Source organism: Musa acuminata, chromosome BXJ3-9 (genome assembly GCF_036884655.1).
Source record: "Musa acuminata AAA Group cultivar baxijiao chromosome BXJ3-9, Cavendish_Baxijiao_AAA, whole genome shotgun sequence".
Taxonomy (NCBI): domain Eukaryota; kingdom Viridiplantae; phylum Streptophyta; class Magnoliopsida; order Zingiberales; family Musaceae; genus Musa; species Musa acuminata.
Genome location: NC_088357.1, coordinates 2331396 through 2349544, shown reverse-complemented (window position 1 = coordinate 2349544; position 18149 = coordinate 2331396). Strand labels below are relative to the sequence as shown.

General features: G+C 42.3%; 4 protein-coding genes across 12 annotated transcripts; 1 reads left to right on the top strand and 3 right to left on the bottom strand.

Moving 5' to 3' along the window:
* Positions 1 to 115: 115 nt before the first annotated feature.
* LOC103996851 (thaumatin-like protein) lies at positions 116 to 9206 on the top strand. Of its 7 annotated transcripts, none has more exons than XR_010501143.1 (4): positions 143 to 569; positions 743 to 3639; positions 3705 to 3842; positions 3920 to 4118. XR_010501143.1 is itself a non-coding variant. In XM_065166980.1 (4 exons), exons 3-4 carry the CDS (start codon positions 3638 to 3640, stop codon positions 9176 to 9178), a joined length of 885 nt encoding a protein of 294 aa, XP_065023052.1. In that variant the 5' UTR covers positions 143 to 569; positions 743 to 1040; positions 1321 to 3637; the 3' UTR covers positions 9179 to 9206. The 7 variants fall into 7 exon arrangements, 5 of the variants coding, with proteins under 5 accessions (XP_018673855.2, XP_065023052.1, XP_065023051.1 ...); XM_065166980.1 differs by lacking the exon at positions 3920 to 4118 and adding an exon at positions 8499 to 9206 and having other exon boundaries at positions 743 to 1040; positions 1321 to 3842; XM_065166979.1 differs by lacking the exon at positions 3920 to 4118 and adding an exon at positions 8499 to 9206 and having other exon boundaries at positions 743 to 1040; positions 1314 to 3842.
* Positions 4589 to 7896, bottom strand: LOC103996852 (uncharacterized). 2 transcript variants are annotated; one of them, XM_009417880.3, is made up of 5 exons: positions 7516 to 7896; positions 5703 to 5856; positions 5454 to 5486; positions 5261 to 5355; positions 4589 to 5063 (listed from the first exon to the last, which is right to left on the bottom strand). In XM_009417880.3, the coding sequence occupies exons 1-5, from the start codon at positions 7867 to 7869 to the stop codon at positions 4827 to 4829; spliced, it is 873 nt and encodes a 290-aa protein (XP_009416155.2). In that variant the 5' UTR covers positions 7870 to 7896; the 3' UTR covers positions 4589 to 4826. The 2 variants fall into 2 exon arrangements, with proteins under 2 accessions (XP_009416155.2, XP_009416154.2); XM_009417879.3 differs by lacking the exon at positions 5454 to 5486 and having other exon boundaries at positions 7516 to 7895.
* A 2214-nt stretch (positions 9207 to 11420) lies between the features above and the next one.
* On the bottom strand, positions 11421 to 13831 carry LOC103996849 (laccase-4). Its single transcript, XM_009417877.3, has 6 exons — positions 13669 to 13831; positions 13433 to 13584; positions 13101 to 13345; positions 12885 to 13013; positions 11841 to 12794; positions 11421 to 11769 (listed from the first exon to the last, which is right to left on the bottom strand). Exons 1-6 carry the CDS (start codon positions 13759 to 13761, stop codon positions 11639 to 11641), a joined length of 1704 nt encoding a protein of 567 aa, XP_009416152.2. The 5' UTR covers positions 13762 to 13831; the 3' UTR covers positions 11421 to 11638.
* Positions 13832 to 15118: 1287 nt separating this feature from the next.
* Positions 15119 to 17992, bottom strand: LOC103996848 (uncharacterized). Of its 2 annotated transcripts, none has more exons than XM_009417875.3 (6): positions 17836 to 17992; positions 17661 to 17747; positions 17434 to 17496; positions 17187 to 17288; positions 15586 to 15844; positions 15119 to 15485 (listed from the first exon to the last, which is right to left on the bottom strand). In XM_009417875.3, the coding sequence occupies exons 1-6, from the start codon at positions 17911 to 17913 to the stop codon at positions 15376 to 15378; spliced, it is 699 nt and encodes a 232-aa protein (XP_009416150.2). In that variant the 5' UTR covers positions 17914 to 17992; the 3' UTR covers positions 15119 to 15375. The 2 variants fall into 2 exon arrangements, with proteins under 2 accessions (XP_009416150.2, XP_009416151.2); XM_009417876.3 differs by having other exon boundaries at positions 15369 to 15505.
* Between the last annotated feature and the right edge of the window lie 157 nt (positions 17993 to 18149).

The window sequence follows — 18149 nt, the reverse complement described above, 5'->3', positions numbered from 1 at the left end:
GCAGGGGGAGAGGATTAGGGGATCTGACCGGCTAAACCGGTAAGGCGTTCGGACTGGTTCCTTGGATTAGCCGCGGCCTAATCGCTGTTTACCGGTCAAGGCCCTGGCTGGACCGGTTCCCTGGCTTGGAGAACCGGGACTGCCGGTTGCCCTGAAGGGGCGGCTCCCTCCCCGAGCGGTTCGCTCTGCGGCGTCCGCCCCGGCTCGGATCGGCCGGCGTGACTTCCCGATGATTCGATCTTTTCTCTCCCACCCCTCTCCGGTTTTATCACCCGCTCCGTGGCGAATCGAGAACCCTCTCCTCGTGGGATCGAACTCTCTCCCACCCCTCTCTGGTTTCTCCCTGTCGTCTCCTCCCTGCTCCTGTTGGTACGGAGAGATTGATGATTCGAGAGCGGTTCAAAGAACCGATCGGCGGGGCAACTCCAGGTGTTGATTCGTTCCTTCGAGTCTTGTGGCGGATTGCTTCGAAAACCGGATCTGTTTGGGTTAGGGCGAAAGAAATTGAACTAGGGTTTTTAGTCGATCTCGTTCTTCCGTCTTTGGAGTCGGATTTAGGGTAGAAAGAGGTACATGATTGCGATTAATTTTTCCGCTTGCTTCCTTCCTTTTTGCTTCGTTGTGCTTGAGATTTGTGATTTCGAAGTGCTCGGTTGTGTACACTTGGCTTAGATGATCGTTTCGTCCGCTGCTGCTTCCTGTCTGAGATTTATCCTATACTTCTTATTGATGTTCGTTGCAGTGTTGGAAGAACAACAAAACACGGAGGTCTCTGATTCTTCGGTGTTTGCTTAAGAAGATGGAGGAAGGGTTTAAGAATTGGGGGACAAAGACACGATTGACGATTTATGCTTGCAATTTTTTTTTGCTTTTGAGATGATCCAAGTGCTCGATTAAATATAACTATTTTGAGATGACTGGGTTGTCTAGTGTTCCTATTTCCGACATAGATTGCTACGTTATGCCCGACGTATCCAGATCCTGAAATCAGTCCCTGCTTCCACAAAAAGAATTGGTGTTCAAACATGTTATATATTCTGGTACGTTTCGAATTAGATTGGTTGCTTTTAATAGACTGATGATCGTGATTGGTGAAACAATGGGGTGAACATTCCTTATTTTTCCTCCTTTACATACAATTCTTAAATTGTACATTACAAATCATGTGTTCTGCTATTGAAGGACTTAAGTTGGGATCCTTGGTTTGATTTTGTTGAGGTATCAATATTTCTCTTGTATATGTATGTGTACACCCATCTTTGTTAATCTTTATAACTTCTTGAGTTAGTCATTTTGATATTTGACTTCTCTAGCTTGCAGGGTATTTGAGCATTATTGACATCATTGTTCTTCTTTCATCTTGAAGAGAAGGTGTGTTTTCTTCATCCAGCTTATAGCTGGTTTAGTTTTTTATATTGCTTGAACTATTGTTGGTCATTCCTGCTGGAATTGGTAGCAAAACGTGTAGGATCAGTTTTTCAGGCTTTTAGATGATGATGATACTCTGATAGTTCAAAGAAAAATGATCAAGTTTCTCTTTTATGTCATGTTTATGTTCTTACATTTTATTACTCTATGCATTGGGTCTTGAAGATTGCGATTTTTAAGGTTAATGTCCTATCTTGTTCTTGTGGAGCAACTTGCCTTTGTTCCTCTTTGTTCAGTTTCATCCTTATAATCTGTATTAAGTTTGTGGGTAGCTCAGGGTTACATTGTAGAAAGAAAAGACGTTCTTTTGCTACAAACATTGTCTTAGCTCAGGGTTACATGGTGGTCGGTAACTTGTTGACATAAATTGTCCTAGCTGGCACTCTTTCGAGTGAGGTTTCTGCTGACTGAAACAAACACTATGCTTCCTAGGTGTATAAGCAAATCCTTTGGACAGTGTGAAGTTCCATACTGGTGTTGTTCTGTAATGGTACATGTTGGCAGGCATCTGCAACGCTTTTCTATTGTTTTTTCCTAAACTTCTTTCCTCCAACAAAATATGTGGTTTCTTCTGATTTGGTAACGCTAATAATATTTGTTGAATTGTCATCTAGCGCTCGGATCCACAATGTGGGTAGTTATGAGCCTATGTTACTGGTTGACAAAAACGTAGACAAATATAGTGCCTTTCTGGCAAACATGAAGTGCTATACAAGTGTTTTATCAAATGAACAATTTAGAATGTAGAACAACAATAATAGCAAAGCCATAAGGTCTAACTATTTGAGGTTGGCTACATGGATCATTTAACACCATTGAGACTTGTAAAAAGCTATATGTTAAGTTCAGAGTCCTTAGAACGCGATTTATAGTTTATATTAAAGTTTTTCTAGGTCCTCATCTATTTTTTCTTATACCACTAATATTAATTATTTTTTTTCTTCTGACTATTACATTCGGAGGTCTTCTAGGCACATGCTCATATCATCTTAAACGATTTTCTCTCAAATTATCCTCTATCGAAGTGATATCTAGTTGTTTACAAATACAAATATTTCTTTTCTTATCTTTCCTAGTAACTCTACACATTCATCTCAACATCACAAACATTTTGCATATATTGTTTTTTAACTGTCCAACACTCGTATACATAAAGTTTAGAACGTAGAAAAGACACATAAATTGATATTATTGATAACTAATATGCAATACATTATATCTAGTGGTTTTTTTTTTAAAGCTTAAAGTGGGCATATTGTGATGGACTTGTGATTTGGTATTGGCTTATTACTGAACTGATTTGTCCAGTGCTCTCATTGACTTATTGTGAACTCTACCACTGTCAATTTTTATCAGAATCATGAGAATCAAGTTGGACTTCATATGGCACGTTTAGATGAGGGTAATTGATTGTGTCAAGAATTTAGGGTAATATTCCAATTAGGAGCCACAGAATAATGCAGTTATGTAAATTTGCCCCTTTTTTGTTTATTAAACTGGCTTCCAATCTTTTTAGAACAATTTTCCTGCATTTTCTTCTTAGATCAATTTTCCTGCCTTTTATAGTCTGAATAATAGGCTCTATTCTATTCTGAAATAGAACCTTTAGAGAGAGAGAGAGAGAGAGAGTTGGAAGTCAGTGATCTTGATGTTAGAGATTCTAAGAGCTGATAGTTCTTTTATATAATCATGAACTTTCAATTCACCTGTTAGCCGGCCCATCACTGACATCAAGGTACCAGCAGTTCCCTTGAGGATAGTGAGGGTGTTATCCAAACCATTCGTGGTGCAGTGTGTATGGTATTGCCTTGTTAACTGAAGCATAAAGAATCACAAGTGGATGGATAAGAACCAACAAAGACGTGGGCAAGGTTGCATGATAATTTCTCAATTCACTCATTGTTCTTCTTTTTGCTTTTGCATAGTAATTTCTTATATCTTCTTGTTTGACTAACAAGTCTCTTTGAGGTGGAGTGAACTAGTTGTTATCAGAACCAATCATCCTGAAATGATGCACTTGATTACATCTTCATCAAAAATAAGTAAACCACGGTAGCTGATGGTGATGCTGGATAGTTTGATACTGTTAACCGTGGAAGCTGCATCATAACTTTCATTTGCTGGGCTGGGGCTGCACTTATATCTCGGAGGAAGATTGATTAATTCCTTAAATGTGCTGACGAGGCTGGAAAGCTTGAGCAAGTGATTGATGTATCCACACTTACATGTTGGTTTTGTTTTCATAATTGGAAAATGCAATTTACTTTTATGTGCAGGAAAGCAAGACTGGAAATCGTGTGCACCAATTATTGCCTGCTTCCCATCATCTGGGCATTTCGCAACACAATTTCTCTTATGGATTTTGCAGTTGCGAACCCAAATCACCATTAGCCAGGAAAACTACTGCATCCAAGGTATGGTGAGCAAACCTATCTGAATCTTAGTGTTGCTTCATCATATTTCGTCACACATGGCGGCGATAAGATGGAAGGCAAGTGTGGTTAGAGCCAACACAATACGAAGGGAAAGTATACATACAGTGGGGACGGAGGTTGGAGGTAGTTTTACTTTTTAAGAAATAAAAAAAGAAAAGGGGAATGTTTACTAAGAAAATATGAAAATAAGGACAAATTGCCCTTTGTATTTTCATCGATCATGGTAGAATTATAATGTTATGCGTAGTTGACGTACTTGGGCATGTGGTAGAATCTTCTCCTTGCCGCTACCGCTTGTGTACCCATTAAAACTACCTCCTCTGCTTCCTACAAGCATCTCGTGATTTCGAGGGCTACCCCCCACCGATTGCAGCAGCCTTCTCATCTGCATCTGTAGCAACGAAATGATGCAACACACCTTATTTTCCTAAGATTATCGTGGGCCAATTTTGTCAATAAAAATGATGCAGCAGCAGACCTGAATCTTTCCCAAGCCAGGAATAAAAGAAAGCTACTCGATCAACGTAGATTTCTAAATATTACACTGACTTAACATATTTGCAGCTGAAACACCCACCACATCTACCAGAAAGAATCATTTGAACCCTTAGATAGAAAGAAACTGCAAAAAAATAAAAAATAAAAGGAAGAAAAGAAATAACACAATTTCTCTTCTGCAAGAAGATCACTTGAACAGACCAAAGAATTATGACTTGTACGCATCATTTACAGGTAACAAAATAGATTTTCACCACATAATAGAGTTACATATACAAAGTTATAAATATAATGAAGGACTTTACAAGAAATAAAACAGTACATGGGTGTACTAGCTTTGGGAAAACCCAATGCCTGTAAAGTAGATGGTGAAACATACTGGTTATCAACCAGTCCACCTGTTATGTCTATCTAAACCAGTAAACACTCCATGTAAACACTCCTTGAAGCTTGCCTTAGTTAGACCTACAGCCCCAGCTCTTTTTTCAGCTGCGCAAGAGCGGCCTCAATTTCATCGATGCTATCTTCAATGCTGTCCTCCTTCTTACTTTGATCTCTTACACTATTTTCCTCATTTCCATCCCTAGAAGATGCTGAGGGGTTTCCATTCCGATATTCATCCCAGGAGCTCTCCTTTTCAACATCCAAATCATTAATGTTGAGTTCCTTCTCTAAGAACTCAACAAACTCCTCACCAATGGCCTGAAAATTCAGGAATCTAATTAGAGGCAAATGTCACATCTTGAACCATAGAAAGGTCAGCTAATAATATCACAGAGTTCTCTCGAGTTTGCAAGGCAGAAAACTATATGTTTATGCAAGGAAAAATGAAAGCTAATGGGATAAACGATATTCTGAAAGAGTCTGGTTATCACGACAATGGTCAAACTTAAACTTACAGCCAACTCCTCCCAAAGGCTTTTGGGTTTCTCTTGTGAACTTATGCCTACTTCCCAGTTCCGAAATTCTGCTTGCAGATCTTGAAAGAATTGTTCTGCAACATCATTTTTCTGGTTATTTTTAATCAGAGTAGCTCTTCTATTATAAGAATAAGGATACGATAGCTTGGTTCCTGACAAGAGTAAAATCTACCTAGTGATATTTGTACATCTCTCAAAAATTCACCTGCAGAATAAATGGTTATAGACTTACAATTAACTTAGGGATCAGAGCCTAGATAATAATATTATTTTGTAGTTACACCATATAAGATCTGGAGACAGCTGGTTAAAATAATCATGCCATCCAACAATCCTTCATCTAATTCTAGAATAATAGATACATATAACAGCAATGATTCTTAATGTCAAAAACCAGCAAGGGTATGATAGTGATATGTACCAAAGCCATAGAATTCCTCATCTGGAACACTTCTGCTCCTTTCAGCTGTTCTTGAAAAATCTGCACTTTGATTTCCATACTTGAACTGTGATTCTGAATTCATTAAGGTATTGTATGCATGTTTAATTCTCATGAATTTCTCCTGAGCATTTGCCTTCAAAGATAAGAGAATATACTAATCAATGCAATGACATTAGCATGATAGGTCAAAGGATAGTCTCTTTGTTACTACAGGCAAAATCTTGAATCAAATTGGAGAAATAATATGTCTACAGTTCCAAGTCATCAGAAGAAATTGCTGAGTGGCTTCATAGAATTTAAAAAAAAAAAGATGAACCCAATAGGCAAAATTTTGGAATGGTAGGATCAAAATTTTAGAAGACTCAATATTCACTTAATTACATTAAAAAACCATGACATGATGTCTTAAAGCAAGCTTGTCAAGATTTCTTTGAGGAAAAGATCCTCTAAAGCAATATTTTGTTGTGACCAAATGATATAGTCTTCTGGTCAAGAACTATTCCAGTACTCAATATTCAAGCCCACTAACATTAGTTCCAATTTATATAAAAAATAAAATTTAATTAAGAAACTTTCTTTTAAGTACTTCAAACAACTAAATTTGATTAGTGAAAATATAAAAAATATTTCTTGAAAGGGTTCCTACGGTTATCGTTTGAAGGAATGGTTTGAGATCATACCCAGCCAGCTCGGAGAGAGCAGCAAAGTCCTTACCAACTCGGATTCCCAGCAGAGACAAGTAGGCTTTTAATTCAGGTTCTTGGTTGATACATAACGACCTTGGGAGAAATATGAAATTATGCTACTTATTTTGGAAAAAGAAAAGGAAGGAGTCCTTTAGAAAATGACAACTACGTTATTTGCGATAGGTGACTGTGCTTTAGAAAAGGCATTCTCAAATAGAAGTGGCAACTTATGCTGATATCTTTTCTAGTTCGTTTAAGGAACCTCCAAAGTTCCTCTAAGAGGGCTAGAACATGTTAGTTGTATAAGTACTAAAAAGAATCTAGTTAGAGCATTTATCAATTATGTTGCCAATAATGGATTATTTAATCATGATCACTACTTGATTGAAGTCATTGTGCATGCTCTAAACCATTGAAGCCCTCTAGGGCAGTTCTGGACTACGCTACAGTTTGAATATTGACGATGATGTCAAGCTTTAAATAGGGAAGATTATGACATCCAGTTTAGTATCACATCGAGAGGGAGGGATGGTTATGAGCCTATAAAGAACAAGATTAATTATTATCTTTAGTTTGGATTTAAGCATTTTGGGTCAGTGATTCGGGTTCATCAATTTAATGGATTAATTATTTCATTGGGTCAAGCCATGGCACATAGCTTGCAAAAAGTGCTCTCCTTAAAAGAGATACACAATGTATTATAGAATGACTTATATCTCATATACAACATCAAACAACATTAAGACATACACCAGCATGATGAGACTCCATATAACAGTAGATCTAATTAAGCATATAAAGAAACTATACATAGCAATAGATCAAGATCAGATTCTTTTTTGGGTAAATTAAAGATAGTGTCGTCAGTAAGAATGAAAGACATAAAACCTATCAAGATATCGGTTTTATGGAATATTCAAAAACCAAATTATGAGTGGAATAGGGCATACATGCAGAATTGATTCAAGACTCCAACTTTATGGGTTTTGTTCAAGAAATCAAAGGAGGACAAGTAAAATTAGATCAAGAACGAAGATCTATAGGAACCAAGAACAGGAAATACCAGAAAGAAGAATCCAAATGTTCAAGAAACAACAGGTACCTACTTCCTTATTGACATCGGGATGGTACTTGAGGGCGAGCTTTCGATAGGATCGCTTGATCTCTTGAGCGCTCGCCGAAGGGGAGACGCCCAGGACCTCGTACGGTGACTCCCTGCGGCTCGCCCTCATCAGAGTAGTGCGCCATCGCGGGGAATCGCCGGCCCTTCTCTTCTTCGGGCTCCATCCAAGGCTCGCCGGAAGGGAAGCGAGGGAGAAGGCGTCACGACGAGGAACACGGGGCAAATCTTGAGGAGGGGCGGAGAGGAAGAGAGAGAGGCGGAGGAGGTGGCGGCGGATCGAAGCAGAGCACGAAGGGGAGGAATGGGTGGAGGAGGAAAGAGCCGTTAGCGGATGCATGGAGATGACGGAAGGCCATCGATCCGATTATTGCCTATTTACCCTAATAATATTATTCGTGGATAATATTGTGGTGAGATTGGGTCCAGTTGGAGGTTAACCATAATCTAACCGAACATGGAAGTGGCTCGAACCAAAACCCATTCTATGTGGTCGATTTATTTCCCACATCATCGATCGGTCGGTCCGATTTGGTTTTTTTGGACTCGATATAGGTTTACTTTGATCTGGTCCAAGTTGAACCCGAACGACGCTCGGAAATGAACCAAGATCGACTCATTCTGACCCAACCGGCATGGGTTAGCCGGGTGAAACCCAACCCAATCTCCTCTTCAGGTATCGGTGACTCTTCTCGTCTTACCAGGTGAGCAGTTGCCACTCTGCTTCATGACAACGAAATCAAAGGAAGCCCACTCCCTCCACTCAACCCCTCTCTCCTGCCTCTTCGTACCCTTCTAATAGCCACAAGGCAGACTAAGAAGACCAGAACGAAGAACAATGTCGACTTCGGGACGACACACCTTGCTCCTCTGCCTCTTCATTCCTATCTCATTATCATGTGAGGCTCGCCACCAGCATCACCAAAAGGAGTTGGCTTGTAACTCACGGCCTTGTCTTTGTTGTTTCAGGTGAGATCCAACTCGTACTGGTGAACCACTGCAAAGACGGCGTGTGGCCTGGAGTACTCGGCAGTGCCGGCCACAACTCCCCGGAGGGTGGTGGCTTCCATCTGGGCGTCGGCCAGGAGGCAGTCCTGGACGTGCCGAGTGGATGGTCGGGGAGAATCTGGGGTAGGCAGGGTTGCTGCTTCGATGAAAACGGGAAAGGAAGCTGCGACAGTGGCGACTGCGGCGGCCTGCTGCGCTGCAACGGTACTGGAGGCACACCGCCGGCGACCGTGGTCGAGATGACGTTGGGGACCCACCGGTCTCCTCTCCATTTCTATGACGTGAGTTTAGTGGAGGGCTTCAATCTTCCGGTCACGATCGCTCCGGTTGGCGGAGGGAAGGGATGCGGCGGCGTGGCGGGCTGCCAGGTGGACTTGAACACATGCTGCCCTTCCAGGTTCGAGGTGAAGCAGAAGGGGAAGGTGGTGGGATGCAAGAGCGCGTGCTTGGCCCTGAAGACGGACAAGTATTGCTGCACCGGGGAGTATGGCTCGCCGGAGCGCTGCAAGCCCACCCTCTTCTCCCATCTCTTCAAGTCCATCTGTCCTCGAGCTTATAGTTTCGCCTACGACTCTTCTTCCACTCTCAACATGTGCAGGGCATCGAGGTATCTCATTACCTTCTGCCCTTGTGCAACCTAAATCAAAGTCACAGATGCATTCAGTATGATTGCCAATGCCTTCCATTACTAACATTGTTCTTGAAGCACTAAACCATGATCGCTTTACATAGACGTGCATGGAAGAGAGAGAGAGAGAGAGAGAGAGAGAGAGAGAGTTGAAAGCATCAAAATAATACAAATATAGAGAGAACGGGGAGACACGCATGAACAAAATCAACCAATCGATCGATCGATCACAAATATAGAAGAGGACAAAGTATGGGATTACACCACCACATAACTCGAGCTAAGACTAATCGCAACTCAAAAAACAAGAGTAATGTGATCTTGTGATCCTTTCTACAAACTTCTAACCTAACACAAACACGAGGATATGTACAAGAAACCAGAGTATCTCTTTGATTTCACCATCTCTCTCTGGTTCTGCTTCTCCCTCCTCCTAGTTCATATGATCTCTTCTTCTGCCCTCGTCAGCCAGCAGAGACATCAGGAGTAGTCTCTCCAGCAAATGAGCATGACGACACAGCGGCGCATAATGTAGAACCTTGACCTCTGTTCTTTAACCAGACTCGCCCACCGCCTGGAGAACGACTCCGCCATGCTCCTCCTCCCCGCGTCCCTCCTGCTTCCCTTCGCCGATAGCTTCCACTTCTCATCCATGTACAGCTCCATCTTCAGATCTAGATCTCGCGACAGCTAACGTGCCGGGTTATATAGATGGAAGGAGCAACAGAGTGTATGTTGATTGATTGACGCAGTGAGGGTGGCCTTCGAGCTAATCATCGTTTAACTAGTAGCAGAGAAGGAATTGTGAAAGGTATTGCTCGCTCATTCTGAGGTGAAATCACATGGTTGAGACAGGGAAAAGACTGGCGGTTTCAGTCTTCATACTTTTCAGCTCCCTACAGATTTGGCACCGGATGACACCTCTGCAGCTGATCAGCTTTTCATCTTTGTAGCTGCAGACCGGGATTTGGATCTTCCGGGAGGCCACCCTGGACACAGCGCATCACAGCCCCCAGCGTCCTCCCTCCGCGGCTGTTGTGCGGTCAAAGCAACAAGATAAAAGGAAAAAAAAAATGCAGGGTTTTGTCCTCTCGTCCTGAGACGAGGGACATCCATGCATGCGCCCTCAGTTCCGAAAACACCCGTACAGGTTTCTGCTTCCCGTAATCATAAGTACGTGACTCACTAATTGTTCTTATGATCCGATAACCTGCAGTTTCGATACAAATGTCGACGCTCATCATGCATGCCTACTACACGTTGTGTGTTGTGCAGGGAAACAGTGAAGAGGGCAAAATTTTCAAGTGGCGTAAAGCTTGTCCGCCATGTGGTATGAATAGACGCCATCGAAGGTGTTGTCACGGTGAAGGATACAGACAGGGCATGTGGTGGGCAGCTTCATTTGGCCCGACCTTATGGTGTGCGTGATTAAAGGCATCTATGGAGTGTCTCAGGTGAGACCATTGAGGGAGGGTTGGACATTAGTGGCACAAGCTAATGATTGGCTGCATTTGGTACTGCTTTGGATGTACCACAATGCATTTCTTTTTTTTGAGGTTTGCATAGAGTTTAATACTGGAAAATAAATTTACCATTTGTTCTATGACGAATTCTCGAGAAAAAAAAAAATCATTTTTTAATTTTTTCCTAAGAAATGCCTTCTATTTTTAAAATTCTCAAACTATATATATATATATATATATATATATATATATATATATATATATATATATATATATATAAGAACCCAAATAACCATAGTCACCTTTTTTTTTTCTCCCTTTTCTTATGCACCGATCCATGGGGTGAATTACATCATGTTGTAGTAATTTAAGTAATATAAAAAACATAACAATAGAATAAAAAACTATATTATGATTTTGTATTATGTTATAATATTTTTCTCAAATTGCTTAAAACACTGTAACATAGTATAAAAATATTTTATTATAATATACTATATTATATTATATTATTTTTTGATATTAATAAAAAAATACTATATTATAGTATAAAAATAGAGAGAGAGAGAGAGAGAGAGAGAGAGAGAGAGAGAGAGAGAGAGAGAGAGAGAGAAAAGATAGGTGACTGATTGTCAAATTAAGGATCTATCAAGTATTAAGAAAAAAATATTATTTAAAATTTTTAAAAATATGGGATACATACTTCTCGAAAAGAATCAAAAAAAAATTTCCGAGAATTCGTCGTCTGTTCATTCAGAGGATGATTTAAGGCAGGAACCAATTTTATTTGTATTCAATTGGAAAACCAGCAAGAACAAGATCAAAAAGTCTAATCTGGGAGCTTGTGATGTGGGAATTTACAGTTCAAAATAAGGAAACCCAATTTTGACCGCAACAGTAGGCGGGGAGAGAGAAAGAGAGAGAGAAGACACGTAGTAAGTTTCGATACACCACGACAAAATTCCAACCAGCAAGCCCCAGAACACACGCGACCGATCCAGCGGTCAGCATCAACATCTTGGAAGATCGGACGGTGGAGGAGGGAGCTTCTGGTTGGGGAGTGGCCCGTCGTTGACCACCCACACCATCTTCAACCCCCAGCTGAGATGCAAGTCGATGTGGCAGTGCATGAGCCATGCACCTGTTCCGTACCCAAGTCAACGTCAGCAACTAAAGAAACCACCAGTGAAGATTGTAGTATCTGTCACTTACCGGGGTTGTCAGCTCGGAAGCGAATGGCGAGCCATCCGCCGACGGGGACGCCGGCGGTGTTCTTCTCCACAGGGTCGACGAGATTGAAGTTACAAGGGTCGGTCACCGGGTCATAGTTTCCGAAGCCTTGTCCCACCACGTGGAAGTTGTGGCCATGGAAGTGCATCGGATGGTTCTCGATTCCTTGAATGCTGGTGTCCTGCAGCACCAACTCTACGCTGGTGTTGAACGGAAGCACCACCACCTTGGTTCCCTTGCTCACGAACGTGTTGTTGGGTGGAGTCCCCGTGTAGTTGAAGGGGAACGGAGGGATGTCCGGGAAGTCTGTGGTGTAGACCCCGTTCGACTGCGAGTAGTAGTGAGCCTGGAGAAGGGCAGTGGAGGGGAACACAAAGGAGGCGTTGTTGACCGATGCAGCAAACTTGGTGCCATTGGGGCCTTGACAGGTTCGGTTCGTGGGACAGGGGTCCGTGCCGAGGCCGATCGTGAAGTAGAATCGCCGGTCGACGGTTCGTGGTACGTCGGAGGGGTACCGATCATCCGCGAGGCTGCGAAGCTTGCTGGCGAAGTTCGTGACGTTAGCAGTGTCGTTAAGGGACGGAAGTGCCGGTCTCAGCAGCGGCAGCTTCGTGCTGGCTCTGTTCGGATTGTGGTATTCGAGGACGCCGGCCGTGGTGGTGTTGTCGAAGGTGCCCTGCCCGGTGGCATAAGGCCTCGCGGCGAAGAGGAAGGCGGCGTTGGGGAAGGTCGGCTTGGCATGCAAAAGCACGTTGGCGGTCTGGCCGGGGGTGATAACGAGGGCTTCAGCGTCGAAGGGCTTAACGTAACTGGCGTCGGTTTCCACGACAGTGACGGTGTGGTTGGCGATGCCGAAGAAGAGCTCGTCGTTGAGTGCAGCGTTGATCAGTCGAAGGAGATACGTCTTTCCGGGCTTCACCTTCAGCTTGAACGTATCTATCAAACATGCATATCATACCGTTAATCTAAACAGCATCTCGCTGTCGCCGAAAGTGTTACAAAGGGAATGACTTGGAATCCAATCACCTTTCCCCGAGCAATTATACAGGGGACCGGGGAGGCCATTGATCGTGTAAGCGTCGGAAACATTTGGCCCTCCGCCAGTCCGAAGAGCTTGGGCGATGACGGCCTCCGGGTCTGCATTGAACCACTCACCTGCATTGCCAAAAACCAAGCGATCAACCGCTCGTAAATCATGATTTAAGGGGGACTAGTCCGTCCAAGTCGAGATCTAGTGATTACCTAAGATGATGGGGACTTCCTTGTATGGTCTCGCAAACGGGTAAGGAACACCACGCTTGGGGAGGATGACGAGAGAGCCATACACGGTGGCCCTCAGCCAAGAGGCGTGTGCATGCCACCAGAGAGTGCCTCTCTGACCTGCAGTGGTGAAGTTGTAGACGTAGCTCTGCCCGGTGCGGATGGGGCACTGCGTGATGTACTCCGGGCCATCCGCCCACCCGCTCTGCACCTGCCGTATGCCGTGCCTGCACACGTACCCGTTCGAACTCATCAGACAAACGCAGCAGTAAGAGGCACTCGGATACGTAACTCGAAGCCAAGGATTTGGATACCAGTGTATGGTGATGTCACTGCGAACATGGTTCACCACCTTAACCACGAGACGATCACCTTCTCTGACGACGATCCTTGGCCCCGGGAACTGCCCGTTGACCGTCACAATGCTCTTTGTCCTGCACAACCTCGTCGCGTTCCGTAGGGTTATCTGCAACAAAGAAACATGCTGGTAACGAAGAAACACGTCGACTACATTAGCTTCCGCGGACACAAACATAAGCACGTTACACACATCAAATTTGTAATGCCTGGTAACACCAGCTGAGAGCTGTGCCGACGAGAACAAGATGCACGCTGCAAGAAGGAAAGTTCTGACGCCACCCATGCTTCGTCGTCCCACAGCTTGCAAGTGGATGGATTGAAGGGTGTCGTGAGCGAGTTACGACCAAGATATTGGCAAGAACGCTATATAGGCAAGAAACGGTAAGAGACAAAATTCCTCGGGTTCTCTGTCGGGGCTGCAAAAGGCGTCAGGTCTACCTGAACTTTAGAGTGTTCACAAAGAAATATTCAAGTGTAATTGGCCTGCGCCATCAGTCGAATGTTGAGGCAGTATTCTATCAGTTGAAGAAGAGAGAAGGGGCATTTCTTGATCACAAAGACAGCTCTAAAATATTGGTTTGTTGGTTTTGGCATTGACTTAGAAGCATAGAGTTGTTGTCGTATATATCAACAGCCCCCACTCGAACTTGCCTCCAACTTCATCAACCCCTCACTGTCCCTCTCTGATAAATGGAATATGTGATTGGGGCATTAGCTTGTTTGCTTTGTGACCAAGAGATTACTCAGCACGCACTATTCTCTGGAATTCAAATCCCTATCATTGAACATGGAAATCTTGCGTTGAAATCTCAACTATTTCCATCTTTCGTTAGTTGAGGCAATAAAAAGAAGAGATAGACTGCCATGCATATATATATACACACACACAGTTGAAAACATTATGAACATCCCTATAAACCTAATTCTTCCACATATATTTTCACAAAATTTCAAATTAAGTGCAGTAGGTGAAGTTGCCCTTGTTTGAAGATGAATCGATGACATTATGAAGGGCATCCATGCTTCATTTTGATCATCTGCATGACGGTTCACCAAACCGGGCCTCATTGTACTTCTCTTCCTCCTCCTTTTAACTCCTCGACAGTTTTAGCATCAAAAAAACCTAAAAGAAGATTCTACCATGGATTGAGCTAAAAATGTTTGTGATTCATGTGGTAACTCCAACAGGTTTAGCATCACAAACATGCATCAATAGTATGAATAAGTTGTTGCGTCGAGGTTAAGCCAGATTCGACTAGCTCACCATTTCCACGGAGGGTAAAGATAGTAGTAATATATTGAAGATCAGCGGTCAATCCTAACCCCTAAATAAGGTGCAAGAAAGCTGGCAAGAACAAAGCTGTAGATGATGTGTCCAATCATCGTCTTGTTCCTCCTGTCATCTTAAAATTGATGACATGCTTTTCTTACACCAACACTTTCAACTTGAAGAACACGGAAACACCAGCAATCCACTTTATACTAATAGTTCAAGACTATTAAGTTAATGAATCTGTTATTTCACCAACCATATCTCCTGCATAATTATGAAGCTGATATACAAAACACAAAATTATCAGAAAGGTTTGGATCACAAGGAACTTTTGCCATTAGCATCCTATGAAAACACTACAGAATGGTTGACAATCATAAACATCAAGGTTTTCTATAAAAAATTCTTCTAATTCGGAATTATTTAGTCATAAATACTTTGCTGCCTAAATCTCACACAAATTTCCCATCAAAACTTCATGTTCATGTGGAGGATTCCAACTCACACCATTTCACTTCCAACTTTACAACAATGTAAAACCAGATGTCAAGAAGTTGCATCCCACCATTGTGTTCGGTTGTCATGATAAAATAATACAGTTTTCTCAGTCATGTGTAGTCCAAGCTATCGAAGACCTTGACATATCAAGTATATCTCTCTTGAGCAAGATCTGGTCGCCTTGGGCCTTAACCATGACACTTTTGTGAAACGCAGTTTGCAAAATTTCATGAATCCTGCAACCATCAATCCAAAACTAAATGCCTAAAGGTGATCCGAAAATTAATATGCAATCAACAAGGCTTGTATGCATTGCATACTAGGGAGTGTATGTACCTGCATTTTCTTCACTCTCGAGAAGTTTAATCACAAGGTTGCCCCCTCGTCGAAGAACACCATCTTCGTTTGCATCGAGACCTGTGCTGTTGAGGTGTAACTCTGTATTGGAATCACCAGCTGAGCAAGGTAAAGGTACCTTACCAACAGCCAATGAGAGCGCGCGCATGCCAAGCTGACAGGATAGAGCAGTATCTTTTGCTGTGATCCCAGAAACTGTTGGACACATATCTGATAATATCACCGAAAATCCCCTTTCCTGAAAAGCATATATGTAACCACCAATGACTCATCTTCGGTTCCAAAGAAACTACTACACAGATGGAAATTCTTATTATTTGAGATACAAAAAAGGCGCCAGCAGACTCATGATTAAATTGTGATATGATATCTACAGCCACAGATGGACTTTCTTTTGTTATTTGAAAAGACATAAAGAGGTGCTGATGGATTTCAAAAACATGATATGACATCTAAAAAGTGAAAGGCACAGGAGATAACCATTACCCCTATGGTCCGACTTACATAAGTTATTTTCAAGACTGTAATCACAGGTTATTAACCAGGGCCTCAGGCCTCAATGTTATACAAAGAACAAAACAGGGAGAGATTGACTGAATACAAGAGGAGATCACAGTAACTGCAATAAGAAGAATATTGGGAAGCTCATGTTGATTGTAGTTTTCAGAAACCTCGCTAAGGGCATTTAAGACAAAAATGAATGATGACAAGAAAACAGTCCATGGTTTCTCTCAAGGTATTCAAATGTCAGGGGAGTTGAAGCATTTGTGTGCAAAAAACAAACCTAAAACACACTAAGATGCCAAATGATGTAATAATATATCATAGTAGCATGATCCACAGAGGTCTTGGTTCATAGCAATATCAACATCAACAATAGGATATAATTAAAATGTAATAATCATTGGTCAAATCAGATATCAACAAGACTTCTAAACTTCGAGTGACTTAAACTGGTTCACATATATAAAAGAAACACGTCCATTCCATATGGATTGAGATTAAAAGAGAACAAACACCACATCCAGCTCTACAGAAGCTGCTATACTGGTCTAGGAGTTTCACCCATATCGCAATGTCAAGCTGTTCTTGTCCATAACCAATGCATATGTGCTGAAAATAAAATGGCATTTCGCGTCCTCTTTTGGAACAGTGCTGCTGTATATGTCTAAATATTCCTAAGTAGCTAATTCAAGTGTTCCCACTCAAATTGGATAAGAAACACTAGTTTTGCAAATCACTGAGCAACTGAGAAGTACTGACACCACACTAACCTACAAAATGGAGTTGTTTTATATCCAAAATCCTCTCATTCATCCACTACATGAGCTACTGTATACATAGCTAATTTTCCTTCATCTATCTGGTTGCTCTTATTATGACTAAGACTATGTTGATGGAATGGTCCCACTGATATGAGGCATCAACCGCATACAAGTTTTCAAAAGCAAGCCGAAATTAAAAATTCTGAGCAACTAGAGAATGTAATTTCATAACAAAATCTGCATTATTTTGGCACTTGAAAGATACTAGAAAATGGAAATCATCATGCAAGCCCAAAACTAAGAAACAAATGATACCTGAGGAGACATTGCTCTCACTTGCTCCTTCAACAGGCTCATTACATCCGCACAAACTGTTCTGACCCGAGAATCACAATGAGAAGAGGGAGCCTTCATTTTCTGCCCAGCAATAAAAAACAAAACGCAATAAATAAAAAAGGATGTCTACAAAGATCCATTAAACCATGCCATCAATCTAATCCATTTTTTCATCAGCATTTTCATAGATGTCCACAGAAAACCGAAGCAGATTCATGTAAGCAACCTTCAGATCAATACCCACGACCGCCCCACCCTTTTCCAGGGCACCCAAGCTCTGGCATGCCACCTAGCAACACTAAAATATCCCTTCTTTAGAACATTTATCGTGACAAAAACCTCATAACAGGACTATATTACAAACATATTCCGAAGTGTAATGATATACTTTAGGAGGAGAAAATAAAGGAGGTAGCTTCCCAGACGAATAGAAGGAATCCCAGGGGGCGGTACCTGAAGCCAAGCACCGGGAGCGCATCCAAGATCCAGAACCGAAGCCCCCGGAGTTATCAGTTTATGCTGCTTCTGCATCTGTAGAAGCTGAGAAGACAAAAGGAGCGTATACAAAGACATAGGTTTTGATTCGAACCAAAAAATCTCAACCAGGAGGGGTACGAGGAGGAGAAACCTTGAATGCTGATCGAGCGACATAGCCGAGGCGCTGAGCCTCTCTGTAGAAGAAGTCCGGAGCCCCGGCACCGCTCATCGTCGCCGTCTTCCCTCTTTCCCCTCCCACGGCGATGACAAGACCCTTCAGACCTGCGAGGGTTTGAGGAACCCCGCGATAAATGGGCCGGGTCGATGTGTGAGACTTACAGGCCATGACCCGACCCACATCTGACGTAAGAGATGGAAGTTGTGTCCCGACATAAGCCAGACTCACATCAAGCAGATGTGGTGAGGAAGGGCAGTGCGAATCTAAACGTGCACCACATCTCGCAG

Coding starts and splice junctions, on each gene's coding strand:
- LOC103996851 (XM_018818310.2), top strand. CDS start 3,638: ATGTATCCACACTTACATGTTGGTTTTGTTTTCATAATTGGAAAATGC. Junction 3,843..8,498: donor GGAAAACTACTGCATCCAAG/GTATGGTGAGCA, acceptor TTGTTGTTTCAG/GTGAGATCCAACTCGTACTG.
- LOC103996852 (XM_009417880.3), bottom strand. CDS start 7,869: ATGCATCCGCTAACGGCTCTTTCCTCCTCCACCCATTCCTCCCCTTCG. Junction 5,487..5,702: donor TGAGGAATTCTATGGCTTTG/GTACATATCACT, acceptor TTTATTCTGCAG/GTGAATTTTTGAGAGATGTA. Junction 5,356..5,453: donor AGATGTACAAATATCACTAG/GTAGATTTTACT, acceptor ATGATGTTGCAG/AACAATTCTTTCAAGATCTG.
- LOC103996849 (XM_009417877.3), bottom strand. CDS start 13,761: ATGGGTGGCGTCAGAACTTTCCTTCTTGCAGCGTGCATCTTGTTCTCG. Junction 13,346..13,432: donor AGTGACATCACCATACACTG/GTATCCAAATCC, acceptor GTACGTGTGCAG/GCACGGCATACGGCAGGTGC. Junction 12,795..12,884: donor GTATAATTGCTCGGGGAAAG/GTGATTGGATTC, acceptor CATGTTTGATAG/ATACGTTCAAGCTGAAGGTG.
- LOC103996848 (XM_009417875.3), bottom strand. CDS start 17,913: ATGAGCGGTGCCGGGGCTCCGGACTTCTTCTACAGAGAGGCTCAGCGC. Junction 17,289..17,433: donor TCGTGGGTATTGATCTGAAG/GTTGCTTACATG, acceptor ATTGCTGGGCAG/AAAATGAAGGCTCCCTCTTC. Junction 15,486..15,585: donor CGAGAGTGAAGAAAATGCAG/GTACATACACTC, acceptor TGATGGTTGCAG/GATTCATGAAATTTTGCAAA.